This window comes from Squalius cephalus (genome assembly GCF_949319135.1).
Source record: "Squalius cephalus genome assembly, chromosome: 20".
Classification (NCBI taxonomy): domain Eukaryota; kingdom Metazoa; phylum Chordata; class Actinopteri; order Cypriniformes; family Leuciscidae; genus Squalius; species Squalius cephalus.
In genome coordinates, this window is record NC_137141.1 from 5,037,174 (window position 1) to 5,061,069 (window position 23,896).

The 23,896-nt window shown below is 37.5% G+C and overlaps 1 protein-coding gene across 1 annotated transcript; it reads right to left on the reverse strand.

Moving 5' to 3' along the window:
- Window positions 1-1,150: 1,150 nt before the first annotated feature.
- On the reverse strand, window positions 1,151-23,634 carry psen1 (presenilin 1). The gene is made up of 11 exons (XM_079853899.1): window positions 23,553-23,634; window positions 22,182-22,269; window positions 17,108-17,364; window positions 13,223-13,364; window positions 13,070-13,137; window positions 11,905-12,125; window positions 9,726-9,824; window positions 9,543-9,629; window positions 7,293-7,460; window positions 3,441-3,559; window positions 1,151-2,128 (listed from the first exon to the last, which is right to left on the reverse strand). Exons 2-11 carry the CDS (start codon window positions 22,218-22,220, stop codon window positions 1,973-1,975), a joined length of 1,356 nt encoding a protein of 451 aa, XP_079710025.1. The 5' UTR covers window positions 22,221-22,269; window positions 23,553-23,634; the 3' UTR covers window positions 1,151-1,972.
- Between the last annotated feature and the right edge of the window lie 262 nt (window positions 23,635-23,896).

Sequence of the window (23,896 nt, forward strand, 5' to 3'; positions counted from 1 at the left end):
ACAATACATTGTATGGGTCAAAATTATCATATTTTTCTTTTATGCCAAAAATCATTAGGATATTAAGTAAAGATCATGTTCCATGAAGATATTTTGTAAATTTCCTACTGTAAATATATAAAACTTTATTTTTGTGAGTGAATGCAGCACAATCGCCAACATATATGAACAACTTTAAAGGAGATTTTCTCAATGTTTCGATTTTTTGCACCCTCAGATTCCAGATTTTCAAATAGTCGTATCTCGGCCAAATCTTATCCTATCCTAACATATCATACATCAATGGAAATCTTATTTATTCAGCTTTCAGAAGATGTATACAAGTAAATAATTGACCCATGGTTTTGTGGTCCAGGGTCACATTAGTGATGCGTCATTACCCATTGTGTTTTTGCAAAATAATCTCTGTTGATTAGATGAACAAAAGAACTGTAGACTTCAGGTGGGACGTGAAGGCTCAGCTTGACGCTAATCGCCAAGGTCCAGTCACAAAGGAGAGTGGCCATCCCAGCATGCCATGCCAAGCGGTTCCCATGGTAACTACTGCTACCTCCAGGGTTTCAGGTAACATGCCACTTCCAGAGGGTCAGGGAGCCGGTAAAGGGGGCGACGGTCCTACAATATTCAGGAATTTCTGAAATGTTCCCACCATTTCAGGCCCTTCGGCATCAGGGAGACTGAACAATAGGTCAAAAACAATGATCCCCCACAGTGATCCACAATCACATGAGATTAGGGGATAGTCAGTCACACGCACGACGTCCTCAGTATTGGAGAGTTCAGATTAACCTTACTTAACCTTACAGAATTACTACAGGTAAACAAATCTGTCTTTCATATACCGTTGTACTGAATAGATGGCAACAAATTAACACAAGAATGGTTGTAAAAATGGTTCACAAATATGTTAAATAGAGCAAACATCTTCTAAAAGCAGTACGTACACAACTGAATGCTCATTGGTCAACAAACGGCGATGTCTGAGTGCATTGCAGGAATACCACATTTTCTTTTTGTGGCCTTGCCAAACGTGATGTGAGTAATTGGATCACAAAACGGTTTGGACCCCCAATGTACATGATATTTACTGTATACTCGGTGTGTAATCAGGGCTTCTAAAACTCTTTTAACAGAATATAATACAGAAGACTGAAATTTGCTCAAATGAGCAACCCCTTTATTTGTGAATCTTTCAAATTAGTTACAAAATCTTTTCTTAAAATGACAAGGTGTGGGTAGTATGAAAGCAAAAGTAACTCATAAATCATTTTGCAGGTGAATAAAAAAAAGACGACAACAAAAAAATTGAACAAACAAAACAGCTCCTGACATCTTGTCCAAACATGAAGGAAATTTAAAAGAGAAAGTTTATACATTCCAAAATTATGCTCCCATACTTTCCAGGAGAGCAAAACAGTAGCTTGGATGAGCACTTGATTTAATGCTAGAGTAATCCAGAACATGTGATGTTGTCTGAAATGGTCAAATGGACACTGTTGGTGATAAGAAAACACAAGGCATCAATCTTAAACTCAAAGTACCTACCTGTGTGCGAACAGTCATATCATTCAGAGGGCTTTGGGTTAATGTTCGCTAAATCAGAGCAGGAGTTAACATAATGCCTAGAGAGTGAATCCAAGATCTGGTGGACAAAGCAAGCTCTGGTCCCATTGCACACAACAGAGTTGATCCAACTCCAAATGAAGTCATCCACTAACGGTAATGCATTCATACATGTAAGATGACTTTAGATGGTCTCTGTGTTTTCTCCAAACAAATAAAGATGTTACCAAAGCAAATATCAGTCACTGGAGAGGCACTGCAATTAATAAAGAGTCATTCAATGCCAAAAACAGCGAATCCAGTCGTGTCCAGAGGAAGAGGAAAGGTGTGCTAGTCTACAGGGTTCACGTTCCCTGAAAGAGGGTTCTGGGAATACGCTGTAGAGTGGAGTGTGTGAGACGTGACCTCTCTAGATGTAGAACTGATGAACAGCCAGCTGATCCATGAAGGGCCGCACGAGGTTGTCGGTGGCAAAGTAAAACACCAGGCCGAAGGTTATGGAGATGGGGAGAGCTGGGAGGGCCTTTTTGAAGATCGCCAGGAGGAGAAGAGTTAGGCATAAACCCTGAGGAAAACAAAAATAAATCAGACTATTGTAAAAAGCATTTGTTGCAAAAGTGATTAAGTTATTTGTATTCTTGATTAAATAATACTCTAACAGCATTTGCTTGGAGATGACCTGTGCTTTAAGTTGTCTAACGCTATTACATTGATTAACTTAATGCACTTTCTTCTCGGCCCGACTGCAAACGAGCTCTGGGGCGTGAGGTGTGAAAGCCATCCGACCCAACGGACCAATGAACCAAATGATATTATAATTCATAACGGGAAATGCGCTATATGAATAGCAGTAGTGTCTGATTCTGTGAGCACCTCTTCATCTCAAAATGTTGTGTAATTGCGCTTCTCCGAGCGAGAATGCTGTCCCGATGAAGCCTTGATTCCTGCTCTAGCTGCATTATAACATTCCTGTTATACTGCATTATAACCCCTGTTTTATTCACAAAAACATTTGTATTCTAGTGTTATTGTTATTAATTATCCTCGCCAAATCAATACGGCAACCCCCCTCCCCTTTTTTATTCACAAAAACACATGTGACCCTGGACCACAAAACCAGTCACATGGGTCAATTTTTTGAAATTGAGATTTATACACCTTATTTATTCAGCTTTCAGATGATGTATGGTTTGTTATGATAGGACAATATTTGGCCGAGATATTTGAAAATCTGGAATCTGAGGGTGCAAATAAATCGAAACATTGAGAAAATCTCCTTTAAAGTTGGCGATTGTGCTGCATTCACTCACAAAAATACATGTTTTATATATTTACGGTAGGAAATTTACAAAATATCTTCAAGGAACATGTCCATACATACCCTTCTCATCTCTGTGCGTGCCGTAACTCTGTCTGACGCACCCACCGCTAGCCTAGCTTAGCACAAAGACTGGAGGTAAATGGCTCCAGCTAGCATACTACATTCGTTTAATGTTTACGTGTCTCGACAGTTACATATAAAGCCACAATAAGCTTATGGGGCGAACTTGTCAATCATCTTGAAGGATGGAAACTGACCAATAAGAGGACAGTTGTACTCGCATGTGACTTGCGGGAACACATTTTGGTGCGCTCTGAAAGGTTGCCTTGTGAAAGCGAACCGAACCAAGGAGAAAATGCAACATTGTAACAAAGTCGCTCTTTTTCCAGAACAAAACAAATGCCCTTATACGCCTAAACAAACCGAACTAAGGGGAAAACGAGCCAGGTTACAAAACAAGCCAGGTGTGAAACCGTGGCTTAGGTGTGCTAATACGTTTTGGGAGAGTAGTACCTGAAAAAAGCCTTATTTAGTGGGTTTTCTGTGGGATACTTACGATGAGAATGGCCACAAAGCAGGCTAGAGTCGTGTTCCAGTCTCCGCTGGCTGTAGCTGACGCTTTACCCACCAGCATACTGTAAAATATGAAATCTCCCAACCCCAGCTTCACACCCCCTGAAACACACACACGCACACACACACACAGGTCAGCATGTGCACAAAAGCTGTTTGCAGTTATCAATATTATGCAACTTCAACAACCACATTTTCAAAAAAACATCCAAAATAATAGCCAACATAATTTAAACAATTAGTTTAATTTTTTGCATCACATACAGGCACAAATACATAGTAAACATATATACTTCAGAGAGCAGGGCCTTGATTCTCTAATCCTATTTTGCAGCGTTTCCCATTAAATACCAAGATTCTGTTGGACTGCCACAGTCTTATCTGTCCCTCGTTTCATAATGAACTGAAAATATTTTTCATTTCTCATTATAACATAAAAGATCACTAACGTAGTATATTGAGCCATCACTTTGGCAAAGAGTCTGTCAATCGAACTAAAAGCGAAAGCACAATATGGCCTAGTGCGCTTATCAAATCAAAAGGCTGAGATTTAAAGGTACAATATGCAAGAATTTTTGCCGCTAGAGGGCGCTACATTCCAAACAACAACAACGGCGTAGCTTGATGACGATGTGAAGGAGCGTGGAATGATGGGAACTGTCGTTTTAAACTCCACCGTGGATGTAAATCAGTCAGACGGGAATCGAAAAATCATGTTCATGGATGAGGCTAAGTTCTATTTTTATAATGACATGCTTTTTGTGGCGAGGGGGGCGTGGTTCAGCGCGGTCTGTAATGGGAGAGAGAAGAGACGAGCAAGTAGGACAAGTGCAAATGACGAACACCTGTGTCTTATTGCTGTGATCCGCGTGGAGAGACCGCTTATAAGCCGCGCTGGAACGAGAGAGAGACTGGAGAGAAAATTGGACGCAGAGAAAGAAAACCGGTGGATGCGAGCTCTCAATTTTGAACTGTTTTGTGCCGTCGCGGTTGCCACGGTGAATGCGCGTTGTGCACGACTTTTGTTTGTTTTGCTTTATTTTAATAAAGTTAGGAATAAATAGAGTCCCAGTCACGCCGACCCCTGTCTTCTTCCTTCCTGACTCTTGAACCTCATCACACTTTTATTTCATTAAAATGAATTAACCGCAAGAAAAGTAAGGTTTAATACTAAATTGGTTATCATGTTACTGTATGTCGAATTCATTGTTGTGATAACGCGGCGCAGTTTTACGTGTTCTAAACAATTGTTGTAAAAGTACATTCGAACATACCCACATCATTTGCCAAAATACTGATTAATCTTTGTGTATAACACATGCTAAATTTATTTACATGGCCATAAACACCAGACGTGATAAACAATGTCAATAAACTAAACACAAATCTAAAGCAATAATACTTCCCTTACATAAACATAACTATTACCGAATGCTACATTTGGAAAATATAAAATGAAACATTGCTTTGTCGACAGAACCAGCTGCAATCGGTAAAGAATAATTGTGTTCCATAACGACAGCACGAAACAAGCTAACGTGTGTTGCTTGATAGACGTTACAACTGCAACTTCCGCCTTTGTCCAGGACTCCACGCAGCACGAGCGGAAACCGAGGGTAACGCGGATATGACGCAATTGACTGGCGACTCCCAGCTCACCCCTGCTCTAGCGCCCCGTTTCCTTGGTTAAAAGATTTAAAAATAGTTGGAAACATTTGGGATATTGTAAGTAATCAACTTAACAAAATATATAACACTGGCCTTGAGATTATGGGATATTTTAATGCAAAATTCTTACATATTGTACCTTTAATTAAATAAGCATATAGTTTCGTTTCAAAGCAAAGCGAAAAGTTTACTTTCGTGATCCAGCGTTTTCAGGGTCACGTAAAGGCCGAGTGTGGGTCTCTGCACATTGGAGAAACACATTAACCAGGCATTGCTCATTTTACTCACAGTACACAGTAAGCATGACTTAAATATGACTCGGGCACTGGGCTCTCAGCGCTGTTAAAATAAGAGTCCCGCTTATGACGAAATGTAATTGGCTGATGCGGATAATTAAAACACAGAATATTGACAGGCCATTATTTTAAACCAGTGTTCACTAGATCATTAGTGCTACAAATGTACATAAAACAGCTGTGGCTCAACTCACACCAGGCATTAACATGCATCTCAGAATTTATGGCTATATCCATCACTTGCTAATACAAGCGTGTCACGGCATGTTGAATCAGAACTATATTTGAATGTCATCTCAGGACTAGGGGTGTGTGATACTGACAAAAATGATATCTTGATATTTATATAATTTGCTGAGTGTGTTTTTGTGTTTTGACTGGTTTATTTGTGTTGTTGACAGCTGACTCCTGAAGCTTTTCATTTTCAACATATTCTGTGCAGTGAGTGGTGAGTGTACAGTAGGGTCAGAAGTAAACTAATTAAGGGCAAATATTTGCCAACTTTATTGTTTTTCAGGGGCATTTTTACCTTTATAAGGGCATTTTTTTCTAACCTTATTAGATGTATGCAATATCTTTGATGTCAAATTCTTACGTTTAATAAATAAATTCCACTGGGATAATAAGACACTATAGAATATTACAAATAAAATCTAATGAGTATCAAGAAAAAGCATTTTTGCACTGCAGAAGCTGCATCTAAATCAGCATTTAGATGTATTTACACTGCAAGTACAAATGCATAAACAATGCTATACAATTGAACTATAAAATAATAAAAAAAAAATTAAATTATACTTTCAATTTGAATCTTAAACTGCAGATTGGTCTATGAGACAAATGAGTCGTTCATTCAACTGATTCATTCAAGCAGCTGATTAGTGACGGGTCATTCATGAACGTTCACCGCGTCGGTCACGTGACAAAAACCGAGTCTTTCCTTCATTTATGTTCCCTGTAAATTATCTTTGGCTGTATTATAATGATTTCTTAATTCAGAATATGATCAAGATTGCATTGGTGGATGTGTTTGGGGAATTTGGCTGTTAAAAGTATAATATTTAAAGCCAGTTAAATGAAGAACATTACACATTTTGATGAACGAGACAGTCAGTAAAATGATCCGAACTCCCCATCACTACAGCAGATTAATTTAGGAACAAAGCAAGTCATCTTTATGAATGAATCTTTGAATGACTGAATCATTCAAAAACAGAAAATATTGTGTACAAAAATATAACAATATTAACTCCTTGTTCATTGAACTGTTGTATAAAGTCACTATCACATTTGCAGTCGTGCTGATATTCGGGAAAATGTGTGATATTGGTTAAAATGAAAATTAATGTCAAATTCTTACATTTAATAAATAAATTCCACTGGGATAATAAGACACTATAGAATGTTACAAATAAAATCTAATGAGTATTAAGAAAAAGCATTTTTGCACTGCAGAAGCTGCATCTACATCAGCATTTAGATGTATTTACACTGCAAGTACAAATGCATAAATAATGCTATTAGTTTAATGTGTTAAAATCATTTAAAATTTTGAAATTAAAAATGAAATGATACTTTAAATATGAATCTAAAACCGCCAATAGGTCTACGAGTCAACCGAAGAACAATTCAAGTCAGTCATCTTTATGAATGAACCTTTGAATGACTGATTCATTCAAAAACAGACAATACTGTCTCTAATATGTAACACTCCTGTATTAACTCCTTGTTTCACAGTTGCAGTCGTGCTGATATTGGGGAAAACCTCACACTTGCTCGTGTGATATTGGTTAACTCAAACTCGTATGGAAACATCGCACACCCGCACTTCTCCCGGGATGTTTTGAGCAGAAGCTGATGCTGATACTCACTCTCTTCGTCGTCTTCGGCAGGAGGTCGTGCGGAGGGCATCTCCTGGATCTCTCGTCTGGTCTCCTCTGTGGTCTCCATCGGGCCGAGCTGGTGCTGCTGATGATCCACCCACGCTGGCGTGAAACCCCCATCATCCTCCGGCTGAGCGGTGGGCGCCACTGCGGCTGCTGGAGACAGAGACACGCCAGGTCATACTGAGAGCGCTTTCCAGCAGCGTTTAAGAGTTCAACAGAATAAAACCAATGAGAATGCAGCCACAAATGCTCATGTGAGCAGCCTTTATTAACAATATCAGGAAGTAGGATTACTAATGACCAACAATATCAACAGCTAGAATGATTTCTGAAGGATCATGTGACACTGAAACCTGGAGTAATGATGCTGAAAATTCAGCTTTACATCACAGGAATAAATTACATTTTAAATTATATCACAAAAAGATCATTTTAAATTGTAATATTTCACAATATTACTGTTTTCACTGTATTTGTGATTAAATAAATGCAGCCTTGGTGAGCAGAAGTGGCTTTTTTTTCAAAATCTGTAAAATCTTACAGACCCCCAACTTAAACAATAGTCAATTAGTAAAGAAACGCTACACGTCTGCGCACATATATATTCAAACGCGCACACCTATAGACTGAACACGTAATACGCATGTGCACCGTCAGCGTTTTCACAGGTTTGCGCAGAGATAACTTTCAAGACTTGCACCTTGGAACTTATTTCAGGGTTTGCGTTCTCGAGCCACAGGCACTGTTCTCGTGCGGATGAGCAGACCGGAGCGCGTTAACCCTCTGGGTTATACTTTAAATTCGTTTAAATAAAAAAATTTAAAAAATCATAGCTTCATCGGAATGATCCGAAATGTGGTGACTTTGTTGGTACTTGGTATATGAACACCCAAAAAAATTGGGGACAGGATTTGAATAGTCTAAGTGGTTGTAAAAAAAATAGTCACACTCAGGACCTTCGGGTCCAAATGGACCCGCCATAGGAAATGAATGGGAAATTGGCAAAAATGTGACAATACAGATTTTTTTTGTGCGTACAATCTACAAATCAGCCACGATCCAGAAAAAAAGCACACAACAGTGAAGGGGTGAATCTATAAAACATCAAGAGTGCAAAACAGACTAAATCTGTTCAGGCAAAATTCAGTAGAATTCGCAAGCCTTTCTACAGAGAGCTGTAAATCCACTAGTGGTAAAAATGTGCTATTGCGTGATAAAAATGCTCAGTGTGTCCACCAGTTGGCGCCCATCTCATTTCAAAAATTGCTTTCATGAGGCCTAGGCTTGACTCTAAAATGAAATACAGCTTTAATAAAAATAAAATAAAAATTATATATATATATAAAATTTCTATTATATTCAATGGGAAAAAATGGGTCATAATTATTGCATAAATATTAATTATAAATCATAAAATTATCTCAAAACACCAAAAAAGAAAAGAAAAAATATTATAAAAAACAAGTAAAAAAAAAATATTAAGATTTTTTTATATATATATTAATCCCGCCCTCCGGGTCCATTTGGACCCGAAGGTCCCAAGTGTGACTGTTAAACGAAGGACCCCAGAGGGTTAAGGGTTTTCTGTTAGAACGGTGTCGTGTTAGCGGTTAATAACTAATGATCTTCGCAACGGAAGTGAATCAATCAAAATTAACTTTAGATGGACAATAACTTTATCCTAGAGCTGCTGTAAAGCCAAACAATCTGTTACTGTAATTTCCTATTATCACTGTAAAGCTGCTTTGAAACAATCTATATTGTTAAAGCGCTGTATAAATGAAGATGACTTGACTTCCTCTGTTTACCACTTTCCTCTGACATTCATCAGCGCTGCCCTGATTACATCCAAGGCTTTCTCAGGAACTCTGGATCATGTCATCTGGCAGGAGAGGAACGGCGTCTCAGACCATGTTTAGAGTCAAACCAACGAGAGCACCTCGAAAATGACACTTAACTGGCCTGAGATCAGAAAACCAAAAGCCAAAGCTATCTCTGTTACTTTAAGTTCCTATTAGCACTGTAAAGCTGCTTTGAAACTATCCATATTGTTAAAAGCGCGGTATAAATGAAGGTGACTTGACTAGTGTATATATTATTGGTCAGAGTTTCTCCTTACCAATGTAAAACATAGATCTGAAATGAACATTTCTTCTGTGAAGGAAACGGCTTCATGCACATTATCACCTGCAGTATGAATATAAGAGTGTGTGTGATTCTGCAGCAAACACTCACCCTGGTTCTCCTGCTGAGGAACTGGATGGCTGGCATTATTCCCGGTCTCCGCAACGTCCGCCATATTAAACAGCCACACCATGGTCGCTGACAGATCAAAGGAGCACACATGTAAATGCGACAGGAACAACTAAAACACTGAAAAGGCTGAGAAGACAGAAGTGCTGGAGGTGTTTTACGTACAGGAGTAGATGAGCGCTGGGAAAATGGGTTCATTCCTCTCTTGAGCCGTTTCTACGAGGATACGCAGAGGTCCTTTTGGGCACAACACTGCCAACAGATCTACAGAAGTGCAGGAAGACATACATCACTGCATTAGTTCACACAACAGGATAAAATATGATTTTGATTTATGATTCAAATAATCAATATTCAAATTTGGCTGTAATAACGGCACACACTTGTTGTATTACAAATTTATCAAAATGTTTAATTTAGGTTTACATTGAATTTAGCATGTTAAGGTTAGGTATAAATTATTATTATCAGAGTCTTTTTTAGCAAAAGACTCCGGGCCAGTCCTGTTTTACTGAAACTCTTAAATGGCTCTTAGAGTTTGTGTTTTAGCAAGAGAGTCCTGCCAGTCATGAACTGGCACCTCTGAGTCCAGACCTTAAATTAATTGAAACTACTCGGGTCTCAGCATTTGAATAGATATGCTGAGTGGATTAGGATGGGCAGCACTCTCAGTCTAGAACAGGTTCCTAAACCTGTCTCATCACAAAGTTTTGGTTCCTGCCCCTAAATGTATATAAACTGTAAGAGAACGTCCACTTAGTCAGATTTTGTTGGACGAACCGCAGCCGCGCTCAATAAAGAATGACTTCTGTTTGAACGTGATCCCAACGTCTCCTGGTTTCTGCTTCGATGAAAGAAAACTTTCCAACACACTCAAGCTCTTAGGATCTCGAAGTTCATTTTGAGTTAGACATGAACAGTTCAGAGAACCGGATCATTGAGTCAGTGAGTTGTTGACTCGAGAACAGCTGCAATCATGAATCGTTCAGAGTGATTTGCGAATCATTTCAACTGGTTCATTGAAAAGAATTAGCTTGTTCACGAATCACAGTACGGGTGTCAATATCTTCAGTTTGAAATTTTTTTATGAAATGCAAAAAGTACGATATTATCCTTTGGAATGTATAAAAGCAAGTTTACCAAAATAAAAATAATCCAATAAAGTACAAACACAAAAGTACGAAATACTGTATATTAGAGATGCACTGATATTAAAAATTTGTCCGATACTGATAACTCTTTATATTTGAAAGCCGGTGACCAATATATTGGGCGATAAATCTAAATCCAAATTTTGATATAATTTTTGAAAGCAAAATATATAATTTTATATCATTTCTGAGAGCTGGTTACAAAAACAAAAGTCTCACCATTAAAATCCATGTCCCAAACACACAATTTTAATGTTCTCATTATAATTTTATGTAGCCTATATGACAGATTTGTGCTGCACATGTTGCACTTTACTATATTTTCCTCAAAAAAAAAGAAAGCAAGTGATTTCAATCATATTTCAAGCAATTCAAAACCATCATGGCGAACAGTGCGCATCTGAAGCGTCTCAGCTGAAGGAAATAATCCATTATTTATCGGCTTATAACATCAAAAATGAACATATATCGGGCGATACCGATATGATGACCGATATATCGTGCATCCCTACAGTATATGAGTAGGCAAAAGGTACGAGAAGCTGTGCTGTATCGTGAATAAGTCTCGGCTGAAGGGCGCTGTTAGGCATGACGTGAAGCGGAGGGATTGGATCATTACTTTCATGAAGTAAAATCACTAAAAGCTGGAAAAAATAGTCCCTGACCATAAACAGCAACAGAAGTTACATACATTATTTCTCCATTAGATTGCGGCAAAGACCGTCTTTATGAGTGAGTCTGTCAGTAGTGAAGACTTTTACATTGAAAAGACTCAAACTTGTGAACACGGAAAAGCAAGACACAACTGACACATGACTAGGGCTCGGGAAAACCCCTTAACTGTTAAAAGGACAAGATATGGCAGCGGACATTCAAACAGATTTTTTTATTATGCATATAGGACTGACCTGAAGGAAAATGCTATGTCTACTGTCAATGCAGGAACACTCGCTTACTCAATCTATCACACACAATACTCTACTCTATAAACTTCAATGAACAAAGCTATCAATGAGATCAAACATGTGTTTAAGTTGCTAAGAGTGGTTGCTAGGGGTGTTGTGTAGTGATACACAGAACCGTTGAGTGAAGTGGTCATCCTGAATAAAACCCAGCTATTGACCAATCAGAATCAAGGATTGGAACTAACCGTTTTATAACTGTAAATATGAACCAGATGAACTTTCACTGACCGTAGACGGATATGGCAGCGAGGATGAGCCAGGCGGTCCACTCGGGGAGGTACTTGATGAAGACCAGGGCCATGAGAGCGCTGATCATGATCAGATACGCCTGCTGGAGCCGCAGAGGACCCTTCCAGTGGATGCAGATCATTCCCACCACACCGAAGTTCCAGATGATCAACGCCACCGTGAAGTAGTCCATGGCCACGTTGTACGTCTTGAACACTTCCCTGGTGTGAAGAAACAGTACATCTGTCATCATACCATAAGATGAGCATTGGTAACTACGTTTGTACTGTATTTTACACTGCCCGGCCAAAAAAATGGCAAAACATTTTTAAATATAATTGCGACTTTTTCATCTCTCAATTGCGAGTTTACATCTCACAATCCAGACATCTTTTCTCACAATTGTGAGATATAAAATCGCAATGGCGAGTTATAAAGTCCAATTCTAAGAAAAAAAAAAAAAAAGTGACTTTTTTCTCAGAATTGCGAGTTTATATCTCTCAATTCTTACTTAACACACAATTGCGACTTTATATCATGCGATTCTGAGATAAAAAAGTCAGTTATCTTTTTCTTCTGTGGTGGAAACAAGCTTCTAATCCATACAAATGCTTAAGAGTCTATGACTGCATCATTATTGAAGTGATTATTATGTTTCTAGCATGCTTTATGTTTGGCAACAGTTCTTCTAATCCTAATTGATGGAGTGTGTAGCTTTTCATTTCTTAAACCATCATGTAGGAAACACATCATGGCCATATTCCAGGATGACAATGTCAAGATTCATCAGACTCAAACTGTAAAGTAATGGTTGTGAGGATCATGAAGAATCATTTTCACTCATGAACTGGCACCTCTGAGTCCAGACCTTAAATTAATTGAAAGTCTTTGGGATGTGCTGGACTTTTACAGAGTCTTGACTCTTACATTGACAATACAAGATCTTGACTAAAAATGTACGCACCTCTTGATGGAAACGACGTCACAACATTTGGTGTGGTTGTTTAAGAAATGTAAAGCTAAACACTCCATCAATTAGGGTTAGAAGAACTGTTCCTAAACATATAACGTGCTAGAAACAAAATAATCACTTCAATAATAGCCCTATAAATCACTTTCTCCCCATTATTCACAGCCCAACGCTAGGACAAGAAACGGATCTCACCCCAAATAAATGAAGGAGAAAAAGAAGAGGAGGAGAAGGTTGGAGAAGAACAGCCAGGCTTGAATCACCTGCAAAAAAAACCCAAAAACAAGTCATGAACCTGCAGCATGAGTGCACAAATCATGAGTGTGATACTAACACTAGTGAACCGACCTTGTAGCATCTGTACTTGTAGAGCATCACCAGCACAAGCGTCATGACCACGATCACACTGATCATGATGGTGGCGTTCAGCATGGAGTTCAGAGCGCGCTGACCCACCGTCTCCGTGTCCTCGCGAAACGGGGTGTAGATCCTGCGAACACACACACACACACGTCATTCTCAAAACTGTCTATTGTCAGACACACTTCATTCTAAAGTAACTTTATATAAATAGGGGAGGAAATTCAACTATGAGAGATAATAGTGCTCTTTCACTTGAACACAGACGGGCGGCTTCCCGGATTAAGACATGATCAGGCCTTAATCTAGAATAGTTAATCATGGCTTTCTGAAATACAGATTAAGTGCAGATTACTAACACCTGGACTATGAAGCCCTGAACTAAAATAAACAAGATTCATTAAAACCGAGTGTGCTAATCTGAATTAGCACGGCTAAATTTGCCTATTAAACATGGAGTGAACCAAGAAAAGCTTAAACTTGAGAAGCAAATCGAAGGAAAACAAAGGCAGGAGAAAAAAAGACTGCAATCAAAAACATGAATTAAATGGAAATGAACACACATCTACAAGGAAAACACAACTTTAGGTAAGAATCATCAGCTTCATTTTGTGAAATCTGTGGGTTGACAATACAGTTGTTGTGGAAAAAAAAAAAAACATAAAAAATAAATAAACCCCAGCTGCGGACTCCCGATGAGAGACGTTTAAGAGCTGCTAATGAATATACTGAGCACTTCAATCAATTCCTTATTGAGAGCTTTGGAGAACATACCAGATGATGACCATGATTTCCAGGAGGAAGACCAGCGACTTCAGGACTAAACTGGCCTGGCTTACATTAAACCTTCCAGGAAGCAGGTTTAACTTCAGATTAATGTTGTGTTTTAAAGACACACACACACACTTGTACATCTATCTTTATGAGGACATTCATTGACACAATGCAATCTCTAGCCGCTTACCCTAAACTTACCCATCACAACTAAGTGCCTAACCCGACCCCTGACCCTAAACCGACCCTTAACCTCATTATAACCTTATCCCTAAAACCAAGTCTTGACCCTCAAACAGGCCTTTAAAAGCTCTCAGAAAGTGAGGACCAGCCAAAATGTCCTCACTCCAATAGTCTAAAACTCAAACTGGTCCTCACAAAGACAGTTGTACAAGTACACACACACACACACGTACATTACCGTTAAAAAGATTGGCATTGGTCATTTTTTTTTTAAGTCTTCTGCTCACCAAGGTGGGATTTATTTGATCACAAATACAGTAAAGCTGCTTTTATTCAACATTTATTATTATTATTATTATTATAGCAATATTGAAAACAGTACTGTTTTTTATTTTTAAGGATTCTAAAAGTTGAATAGAATGTTGTAAAAATCAGCATATCTGAAATAAAAAGCTTTTGTAACATGATAAATGTCTTTACTGTCACTTTTGATCGATTTAATTCATCCTTGCTGAATAAAAGTATTAATTTCTTACAAAATAATTCTCTCACTGACCCCAAACCCTCAGAGTTCTAGTGTGTGTTTAGTTCTCTCAGACAGCGATGAGGGGTCAGTGGGACATTAGCGCAGTCTAGAGGACAGTCACTGTAACTGCATCACTGGACACTGACCAGCTTCAGACGATTCTTCTCTCATAAACCACTGAGCCACAGATGACTTAAACTACAGACGGTAAAATAGGGCATGTGGTTTATTGCAACAAAATGATGCCATCATTTCAGACAATCAGTCGAATCTGAGAAATGAAGGCGTTTGCCGTGTAAAAAAGCTCTAATATTCGCTTGCCTCAACATACGTCTCAGGCCCTCCTTCAATGCACATATATGGGAGTGTTTTTCACACATTTTATCATCAGCCAGACACAAATCTTAAGCCTGATCAACAAAAATCTGCATGATTTTTAAAATTTGAAGCTGGGATGAATTATGCACAGATATTTACAGTTTTTCACATTTGCTAAGACACATTACTTGTTGAAACGTTCACTTATTTTCTCAAAACATTAAACAAATACACATCTTAAAAATGGAGAACACAGCATCCAGAACATTACAGAAAAAAAAAATATATTGTACACACTACACAGTAAACGAAAGTATAGTAATTGCAACTGAGTAAGGTGAATATAGTGTATACTGTATGCACTGCAAGTGTAGTATTGAACTGAATATTGAATAGTAGGCCTATCGAATGTCTGTATATTCACCATACTGTGAAAATTATGGAAGCTTGTTTCTGCCACTGCATAAAAAAGATAATTGTGACTTTTTATCTCAGAATTGCGTGATATAAAGTCGCAATTGCTTGTTATAAAGTCAGAATTGTGTTATAAAGTTAGAATTATGAGATTATTGTGACTTTTTTTTCTTGCATGTTTTTTTTGCATGTTTATATCTCGCAATTCAGACTTTATAACATGCAATTGCGAGTTATTAAGTAAGTATTGCATGTTATAAAGTCACAATTGTGTTTTAAAATGTTTTATTCTGTGGCAGAAACAAGCTTCCATCGAAAATACTGCAAAAGACAAAAATGTCAAACAAATCTCTACATGAAAAATGAAAAGCATGTTACAGTACACTCAAATACAAAGTAATGCACCTACAAAACCAAGGTCAGTGAGAGATTTTATTCTGCTTCTTCCTGCTGGCTCTGGCCTGAGGACTTTGTCCACATCACAGGCAATGTTGTCTCTCAGTCGACGGGAAAACCCTTCTAGCCTGACAGATCTCGCCTCGACAACACCTTCCTCATCCTCATCCTCTTCCTCTCCCTGTCAGATTGTTTCCATCTATTGTTTGTATCATCTATCAGTGTCACATGCACACTCTGAATTGGCTCATATTTCATACAGCTGGTTTGATCACACCATTAAAAATAACCGTGAACAATTTTGAGTCGTTGTGTGTAAGCGATGACAACTGTGTTTCAGTTGTGTTTAACTTTTGCCTTGTGTTCAGTGTTTTGCGACACAAAAGAATCTCAGTGCGAAATGTGTTTTAATGAATGAGAATGTGTTCAGAGATTTGCAAACTGTGTTTTTTAACTGACTAAACTTAGTGATTTATTCGACATATTGGTTTGCCTATTGAGAATTTTGTTCAGAGAATGGAGTTCAGTGTCTTAGAAATTGTGAAAAACTGTAATATTTGGTGTTATGGGTTTGTTCAAATAACTTCATTAATTCAACACTAACTTTAAGCTGAAGTGATAGAGATGCTTGTGATATTCAGAGCAGGACTGTGATCATTCCTGCATTAAAGGGATAGTTCACCCAAAAATGAAAATTAGCCCATGATTTACTCACCCTGAAGCCATCCTAGGAGTATATGACATTCTTCCTTCAGACGAATACAATCTGTTATATTAAAAAATGTCCTGGCTCTTCCAAGCTTTATAATGGAAGTGAATGGGTTTTTGTTTTTGGAAGTCCATTTAAGTGCATCTATTCATGATTAAAGTGCTCGACACGGCTCAATTGCCGCCATTACGTTGTGTGTCAAGTTCAAGTTAAGAACAGTTGTTTCAAAAGTTAATGTGTGAAATAAAGTGAATGTCATTTCATATTTGCTTATTGCGCTCGCTTGCGCCCTCGTGTAGACATAGGAGACAATACAGTACTTTTTCCCTCTGACTTTAAGTATTGTCCTTAAAATTAGAATATAATTCGAATTTTGATAATATTCAAGAAGCTTTTCAGCCATTTTGACAGCCCTAAAACAAATATGGGGAAAACAGTGTTTTTTTTTTTTAACATTCAAGCATGAAAACCTATTTTAGTGGAGCCCCAAAACTAAATCAAGCCTTTGTTAAAGTGCATAACAGGAAGAGTAGATTCCAGTGATGATACTCACAGCTGCTGTCCGTCCTTTTGCGTGTAGAAACTGACCGATTTGATGGTGGCCACAACCACCACCATACACAGCGTGACGGGAATGAACAGCATGATCACATGTTTAGCCCCATATTTGAGAGTCAGCTCCTCGTCCTCGTCCTCCTCGGCGTCGGTGAGCACCTGTGGGGGTCGAGCGCTGGGCGGCTGTCCGTTCATCTCCACCTCGTTCCTGCCGGGAGTCTCCGTGTGCCGGACGATCTCCGCTCCGTCATTAGACTAGAGAGAGAAATAAAGCAGAACAAGAGTGAATGAAAGGCTGTGCTTTACTCTACCGTTCAAAAGTTTAGGGTTTAGTTTTTAAAATAAGTCTCTTCTGCTCACCAAGACTGCATTTACTAACAGTAAAATTGTGAAATATAATTACAAGTAAAAATGACCATATATCTACCATATAACATTTACTTCTCCAATCCCTAAAATACATAAGCAACTAGATAATAGTTTTTAAAATAGTCAAATCGATTATTCGTGATTAATCGCATCTAACATAAACGTTTGTAATATATATATATATATATATATATATATATATATATACACACACACATACATACTACCGTTCAAATGTTTGGGGTCAGTAAGATTTTTAATGTTTTTAAAAGAAGTCTCTTCTGCTCACCAAGACTGCATTTATTTGATAAAAAAAAAAAAAACCAAAAAAAAACCAACAGTAATATTGTGAAATATTACGACAATTTAAAATGACTGTTTTCTATTTTAATATACTTTAAAATGTAATTTATTCCTGTGATCAAAGCTGAATTTTCAGCGTCATTACTCCAGGTTTCAGTGTCACATGATCCTTCAGAAATCACTCTAATATGATGATTTGCTTCTCAAGAGACATTTATTATTATTATCAATGTTGAAAACAGCTTTTGCTCTTCATATTTTTGTGGAAACATGATACATTTTTCTCAGGACTCTTCAAAATATTTTGTGTTATTATAACCGCCTTTACGAGGCTGGTGGCGGTATCAGATTTTCTGATCATGATAATTGCTGACGTGGACCTCTTTAGATAACTAATTACAACAAGAACTTTGAACCTTTAAATACAATAAAATAATACACAAGAATGTATACAGTAAACAAATGCTTCAAACAGATTAAAGTGCAAAAGAACAACTATCGAGGACAATAATTAAGAATCAGAACATTTGCATATCTTACTCCACATTAAAGTTGTTTTAGTGTAAACAAATTAAAAAATAAATAGGCTATTATGTCTAAGTATTTGGTGCTGTGATGAATATGAAGATCTGAATGGCTGTTTGTTTCTGGTTTCCACTAGTAAGTGCCTCCAGCAAATCTCTTTCAGAGATGTAACGCCATGAACCTGAGGAAACCAACAATGTGTGTGATCTGATGAATCTGCAAGAAGGATTTCAACACGCGTGTCCAAGTTCAGCCTCATCCCGGCAGTGACGAGTACACGAAAACATTGAATAAGTGCCAGATTTCTCCAGCTGTGAAGACTATAAGAGTCATATAAGTGTCGCCTGAAGCTACAAACAGTGATAAATACCTCAAGCCCTCATAGCTTTATCTGACATGGGTGCGGTTCGCTCTTACACAACCTCCCTGAACACACCTCTTCTGGGGCCTCATTTATAAAACTGTGCGTAGGAACCTTACTAAAAGTGTATGTGCGCCCGAAAGCCAAAAATGGCGTACGCAAAAAAATATTCAGACTTATAAAACCGTGCGTACGCCAGAACCTGTGCAGAATTCACTTTATAAATCCCAGTCAGCGGAAGATTGTGCGTACATGCGTCTCCACCCGAAATAACCATATATGGAGCTTACAACGCCTAGTTTTACTATGCAGATCCTCATCTACATATCATTTGCATATGATTATTCATCCACGTGATAACTTAAACGTTATCACGTGGATGAATAATCATATGCAAATGATATAAACGGTACAAGAAACATTACATTTAAATCAAGTAGTTGTCTATCCTTGCCTTGTTTTTGAATAGCCTACATAAATCAAATAGTGTAAAATACATTTCAGAGAAAGTTTTTCTCAATCTTTTCCACTTGCCGAATTGTATTTTTAATTGATTTATATCTTTAATGGAAACAGATAGGCCTTGGGCATTATTTGCACGAAACTATTTTCTCAGAGAATCTGGTATTATCATGATAAGCAATTATCTCTGTGGTTAAAACATTAAAGCACGCCACAGGAAAAGTGTTCAAAAACAACCGCATCCACAACTAATATTTCTAATGATTGAATTTAAAAATTTTTTTGTAACTTCAGTAATGATTTCATGTTTAAGTGTTTAACTCCATTAATTTGAATGGCATATTTAATATAAATGTTTATATCAGAAGTATTTTATTTATTTAAACTGTTATTTGCGTCAGTTTCACTAAACGGCCCAACACGCTCGCTGGACATTTAAGAAGGAATGGATATTTGCTTCAGTGACAGGCTTGGTGATTGAAATTGTATTTGTATTATCTTTCTGAATATGTTTAATTTTCTTTAGATTTTCTGTATAAAAGTGACCAAAAATACATTTAACTCCAGCTCACCATCGGTGTCGCCAAAGTGCTCCATCTCCAAAACGTTCGTACGCATGGGTCAGAGTTTGCGTGCAGGTGCGCACATTTTCCCGTCAAGTTTTTCTTTATAAATCCCACCTTTTGCGCAGGACCTGGCGTTACGCATGTTTTCAGCCCCGTTTTGTGCGTACGCAAGCTTTATAAATGAGGCCCCTGATCTGCTCCACACACCAGTGTCATCATGGGAAATCTCAACGCAGAAACAACAGCGCCAGCATGATGATCCAAACTATAAATATCATCCTTACACCACTAACCTCTCACTCTGAAGCCACAGAGGAGCAATCATTGTGCCACTTTATTCAGAGAAGAAGTCGACATTCTCCACTCTCTCCTATCTAGCTCCCGACTGCTGATCCACACCGCTCTGTTGTTTATCTCACAGCGAGAGATTGAGGACATCATCAGAAAGATGAAATCGTCAGCTTGTGCCCTGGACCCTTTTCCCACAGCATTGCTGAACTCGATCCTCAGTGTCATAAGTCCCATGATCACTGAGGTCCTCCAGCTACACTGAAAACTGCTGTCATCAGAACACTTCCCAGAACACCCACGCTGGACCCAGAAGTTACTGCCAACTACAGGCCCATCTCCAACCTTCCCTTTCTTTCCGAAGTGCTGGGAAATGTAGTTGCTCCATTTAAAACAAAACCATTTGCAGTCTGGTTTCGGCTCTGGTCAGGGTCACAGACGACCCGTTGAGGACAGCAGACGCTTGCTCTCCATCTCTTCTCCTCCTTCTGGACGGCAGCGTTCGACACTGCGGATCATGGCGTTCTCCTCCATCGAAGACATTCCACTACAGACCTTATTCACAGCAGCGCCATCTTTGATTTTTACTGGGAATGAAAGCGAGGCTGGGAGGGACAGACATGCATCTCTTCAGTGGGCTGTACTGTTATTAATGTGTTTTTGGATTGTTCTGCTCATGAAACACTGGGAAAATATCTCATTTCAGTTGACAAAAAACTCCCGACGGTATAAGATGTGGAAAACTGTAAGTAATCTAGGAGCTTTATCCAGCTTTTTTACAGCGGATGCCACTGGAAACACGGCAAGTCTATAATCCCTCACAGCCTCACTTCATACCTGTCGTGGCGCTGCTCTGAATAAGGTCTATTGGTTTATCAGACTCTGTTTCAGAGGTGGGGATCTTCTGGAATCCCACGAATCTTTTACATCATTCAACATCAGTCAACAACCTGGGTGTTAAAATGGATGATTACATCCAAGGCTTTCTCAGGAGCTCTGGATCATGTCATCTGGCAGGAGAGGAACGGCGTCTCAGACCATGTTTAGAGTCAAACCAACGAGAGCACCTCGAAAATGACACTTAACTGGCCTGAGATCAGAAAACCAAAAGCCAAAGCTATCTCTGTTACTTTAAGTTCCTATTAGCACTGTAAAGCTGCTTTCAAACAATCAAAATGAGTACAAGGTCTATCTCCTCACACACAAGTGTATGTTTGATGACGCCCCCCCTTACCCCTTATATATATATATATGTGTGTTTGTGTGTGTGTGTGTACATATACAGTACCGGGCAAAAGTTTGGAAAAATCACTATTTTTAATGTTTTTGAAAGAAGTCTCTTCTGCTCACAAAGCCTGCATTTATTTGATCAAAAATATCAGTAATTTTGAGAAATATTATTACAATTTAAAATAATGGTTTTCTATTTTAATATACTGTAAAATGTCATTTATTCCTGAGATCAAAGCTGTATTTTCAGCATCATTACTCCAGTCTTCAGTGTCACATGATCCTTCAGAAATCACTCTAATATGATGATTTATGATCAATGTTGAAAACTGTTGTACTGCTTAATATTTATTACAGCCTTTAATACTTTTTCCAGGACTCTTTGATGAATAAAAAGTTAAAAAGAACAGCATTTATTCAAAATAGGAATCTTTTCTAACACTATAAATGTCTTTACACATCCTTGCTGAATTAAAGTATTAATTTCTTTAAAAAAGAGAAAAAAAAAAAAAAAAGACTGACCCCAAACTTCTGACCGGTAAGTGTATATATCGTTAGAAAATATTATTTTAAATAAATGCTGTTCTTTCTAATCAAAGAATCCTAAAATAGGCATCACAGGTTATAAAAAATATTAAACTGTTTCCAACATTGATAATAATCATCATATTAGAGTGATTTCTGAAGGATCATGTGACACTGAAGACTGGAGTAATGATGCTGAATATTCAGCTTTGATAACAGGAATAAATTACAGTTTAATGTATATTAAAATAGAAAACCATTATTTTAAATTGTAATAATATTTAACAATATTACTGTTTTTACAAAAAACATTAAAACTAGTAATGTTTCCAAACTTTTAACAGGTCCTCGACATACACACACTTTTATGTTAGAAGCTATAAATCGATTTGACAGCACTAGTTTAAAGCAATCACAATATATGCCTCACAAATCAGACTTACCACATTATTGACCGCATTGTTTTCCACATGATCGGCCATCGATGCTGTGAAGAGACCCAGGGATCATAGAAACACCAGGACCTGTGGACTGAGAACACAACAACCTCAATAACAGCTTCACAAACTTTATGAATGGGTCAATGACGTGACGGGTCATTTTTTTTGTCCAAAGGCCTTAATAATAATAATAAAAAAAACTAATATATAACATCCAAAGTATGTAAGGTAGTACAACTTGATCTCTTTTACTGAATCCAAAAGGTTTTAATTATATTTTACTACATATAAAGGTATTTTAAAGATTTTGAAGTGTCAAAATGTCATTCGGTAAAACCGATATAGTAAATATTTAAATGGAATAATATTGTTTTTAATAACTAAAGGAACTACAATAATACAAATATAAAGCAGATAAGGCTCTTTTTTTTTTACATTTCCCCTTTTCTCCTTTCCCTGTGCAATGTTTTACTTGAATATGTTGGAGTGTTTAGAGTAGTCCAATAAATGATTACATTTATAATAATAATTATTTTATTATTAAAATTAATACATTTATTATATGGTGACATTTTTTCCATCTTGTAAAAAATGACAAAAAACAGTGTTAATTGATTGTACAAACCACAAAATATTATTGTTAACACCTAGGTAAACTAAAAAAATGGTTTCAAATATAGTTATATCTCCATTCTATTTTTTTTTACACTTTTAAAAACCTTATTCGTCAATGACCCGAATACACATCTCAGACTGATTACCTTTAAGCCTAATAACTTTCATTATAGTACATAATATCAAGTTATAATCTCTTTTCAGAAAAGCACTGTGGTTGCACCAGGGAAACTTAAACTTACAGTAATGATATCAGATGGCAATATTATTGTACTTTAATATAAATACAACGACTACCATCTTCTCAGAAAGTGTGGTATTTACATTAACTCTCCAGTGGTAACGTTACTTCAAAGAACACCATGGTAATACTTCAGTGTATCTTGAAGCCATGGTTTTCCCCTGATATTAGATTTAACCACACACAGCAGAAGAGCTTCCTCAAATCTGATTCTGCGAAACCGCTTCCTTTTCCACTTCAAACCGAGTAAAACCGATTTTTCTTTTTTTAATTTCCGGTGAAGAACTTTTGAATTAAATAAACGAGCAACGCTTTATTTCATTACAATGTAGCTTCAAGCTAACAGTTAGTTAGCGCATCTCATAGCCGTTTGATTGTCTACTGTAAACTAGGAATTAGGTGTAAGTAAAAACTTCACAACCAAAAGGAGACAGCCGTATAGTCGTACACCAGTTTATGTAAAATGAAGAAACGGAACTGTTCAAATAACATAATTTCTAGATGAATGCCTGACCAACCTGGAGTCTGAATTCACAATGTTAAGAGCCCAATACTGTGAAGCGCGACACGGTGAGGCAGAGGCGTAGCAAAGGTCAAAACAGTTCGTTTTTCAAAATAAAGGTCGCGTTCAACGAGATAAAATTAATAGTTTCCGACACGCTATTAAACTTCCTTGTAGGGTCACGCAAATTTGACTTTTTTTCTTCATAATTTCAAGATATAAACTCGCAATTGTGATAAAAAGTCAGAAATTCCGACTTTATTTCTTAGAATTGAGAGAGTTTATACCACACAATTCTGAAAAAAATCTCAAAATTTTGAGATGAAAAGTCACTATTACCTTTTTTTATTCAGTGGTGGA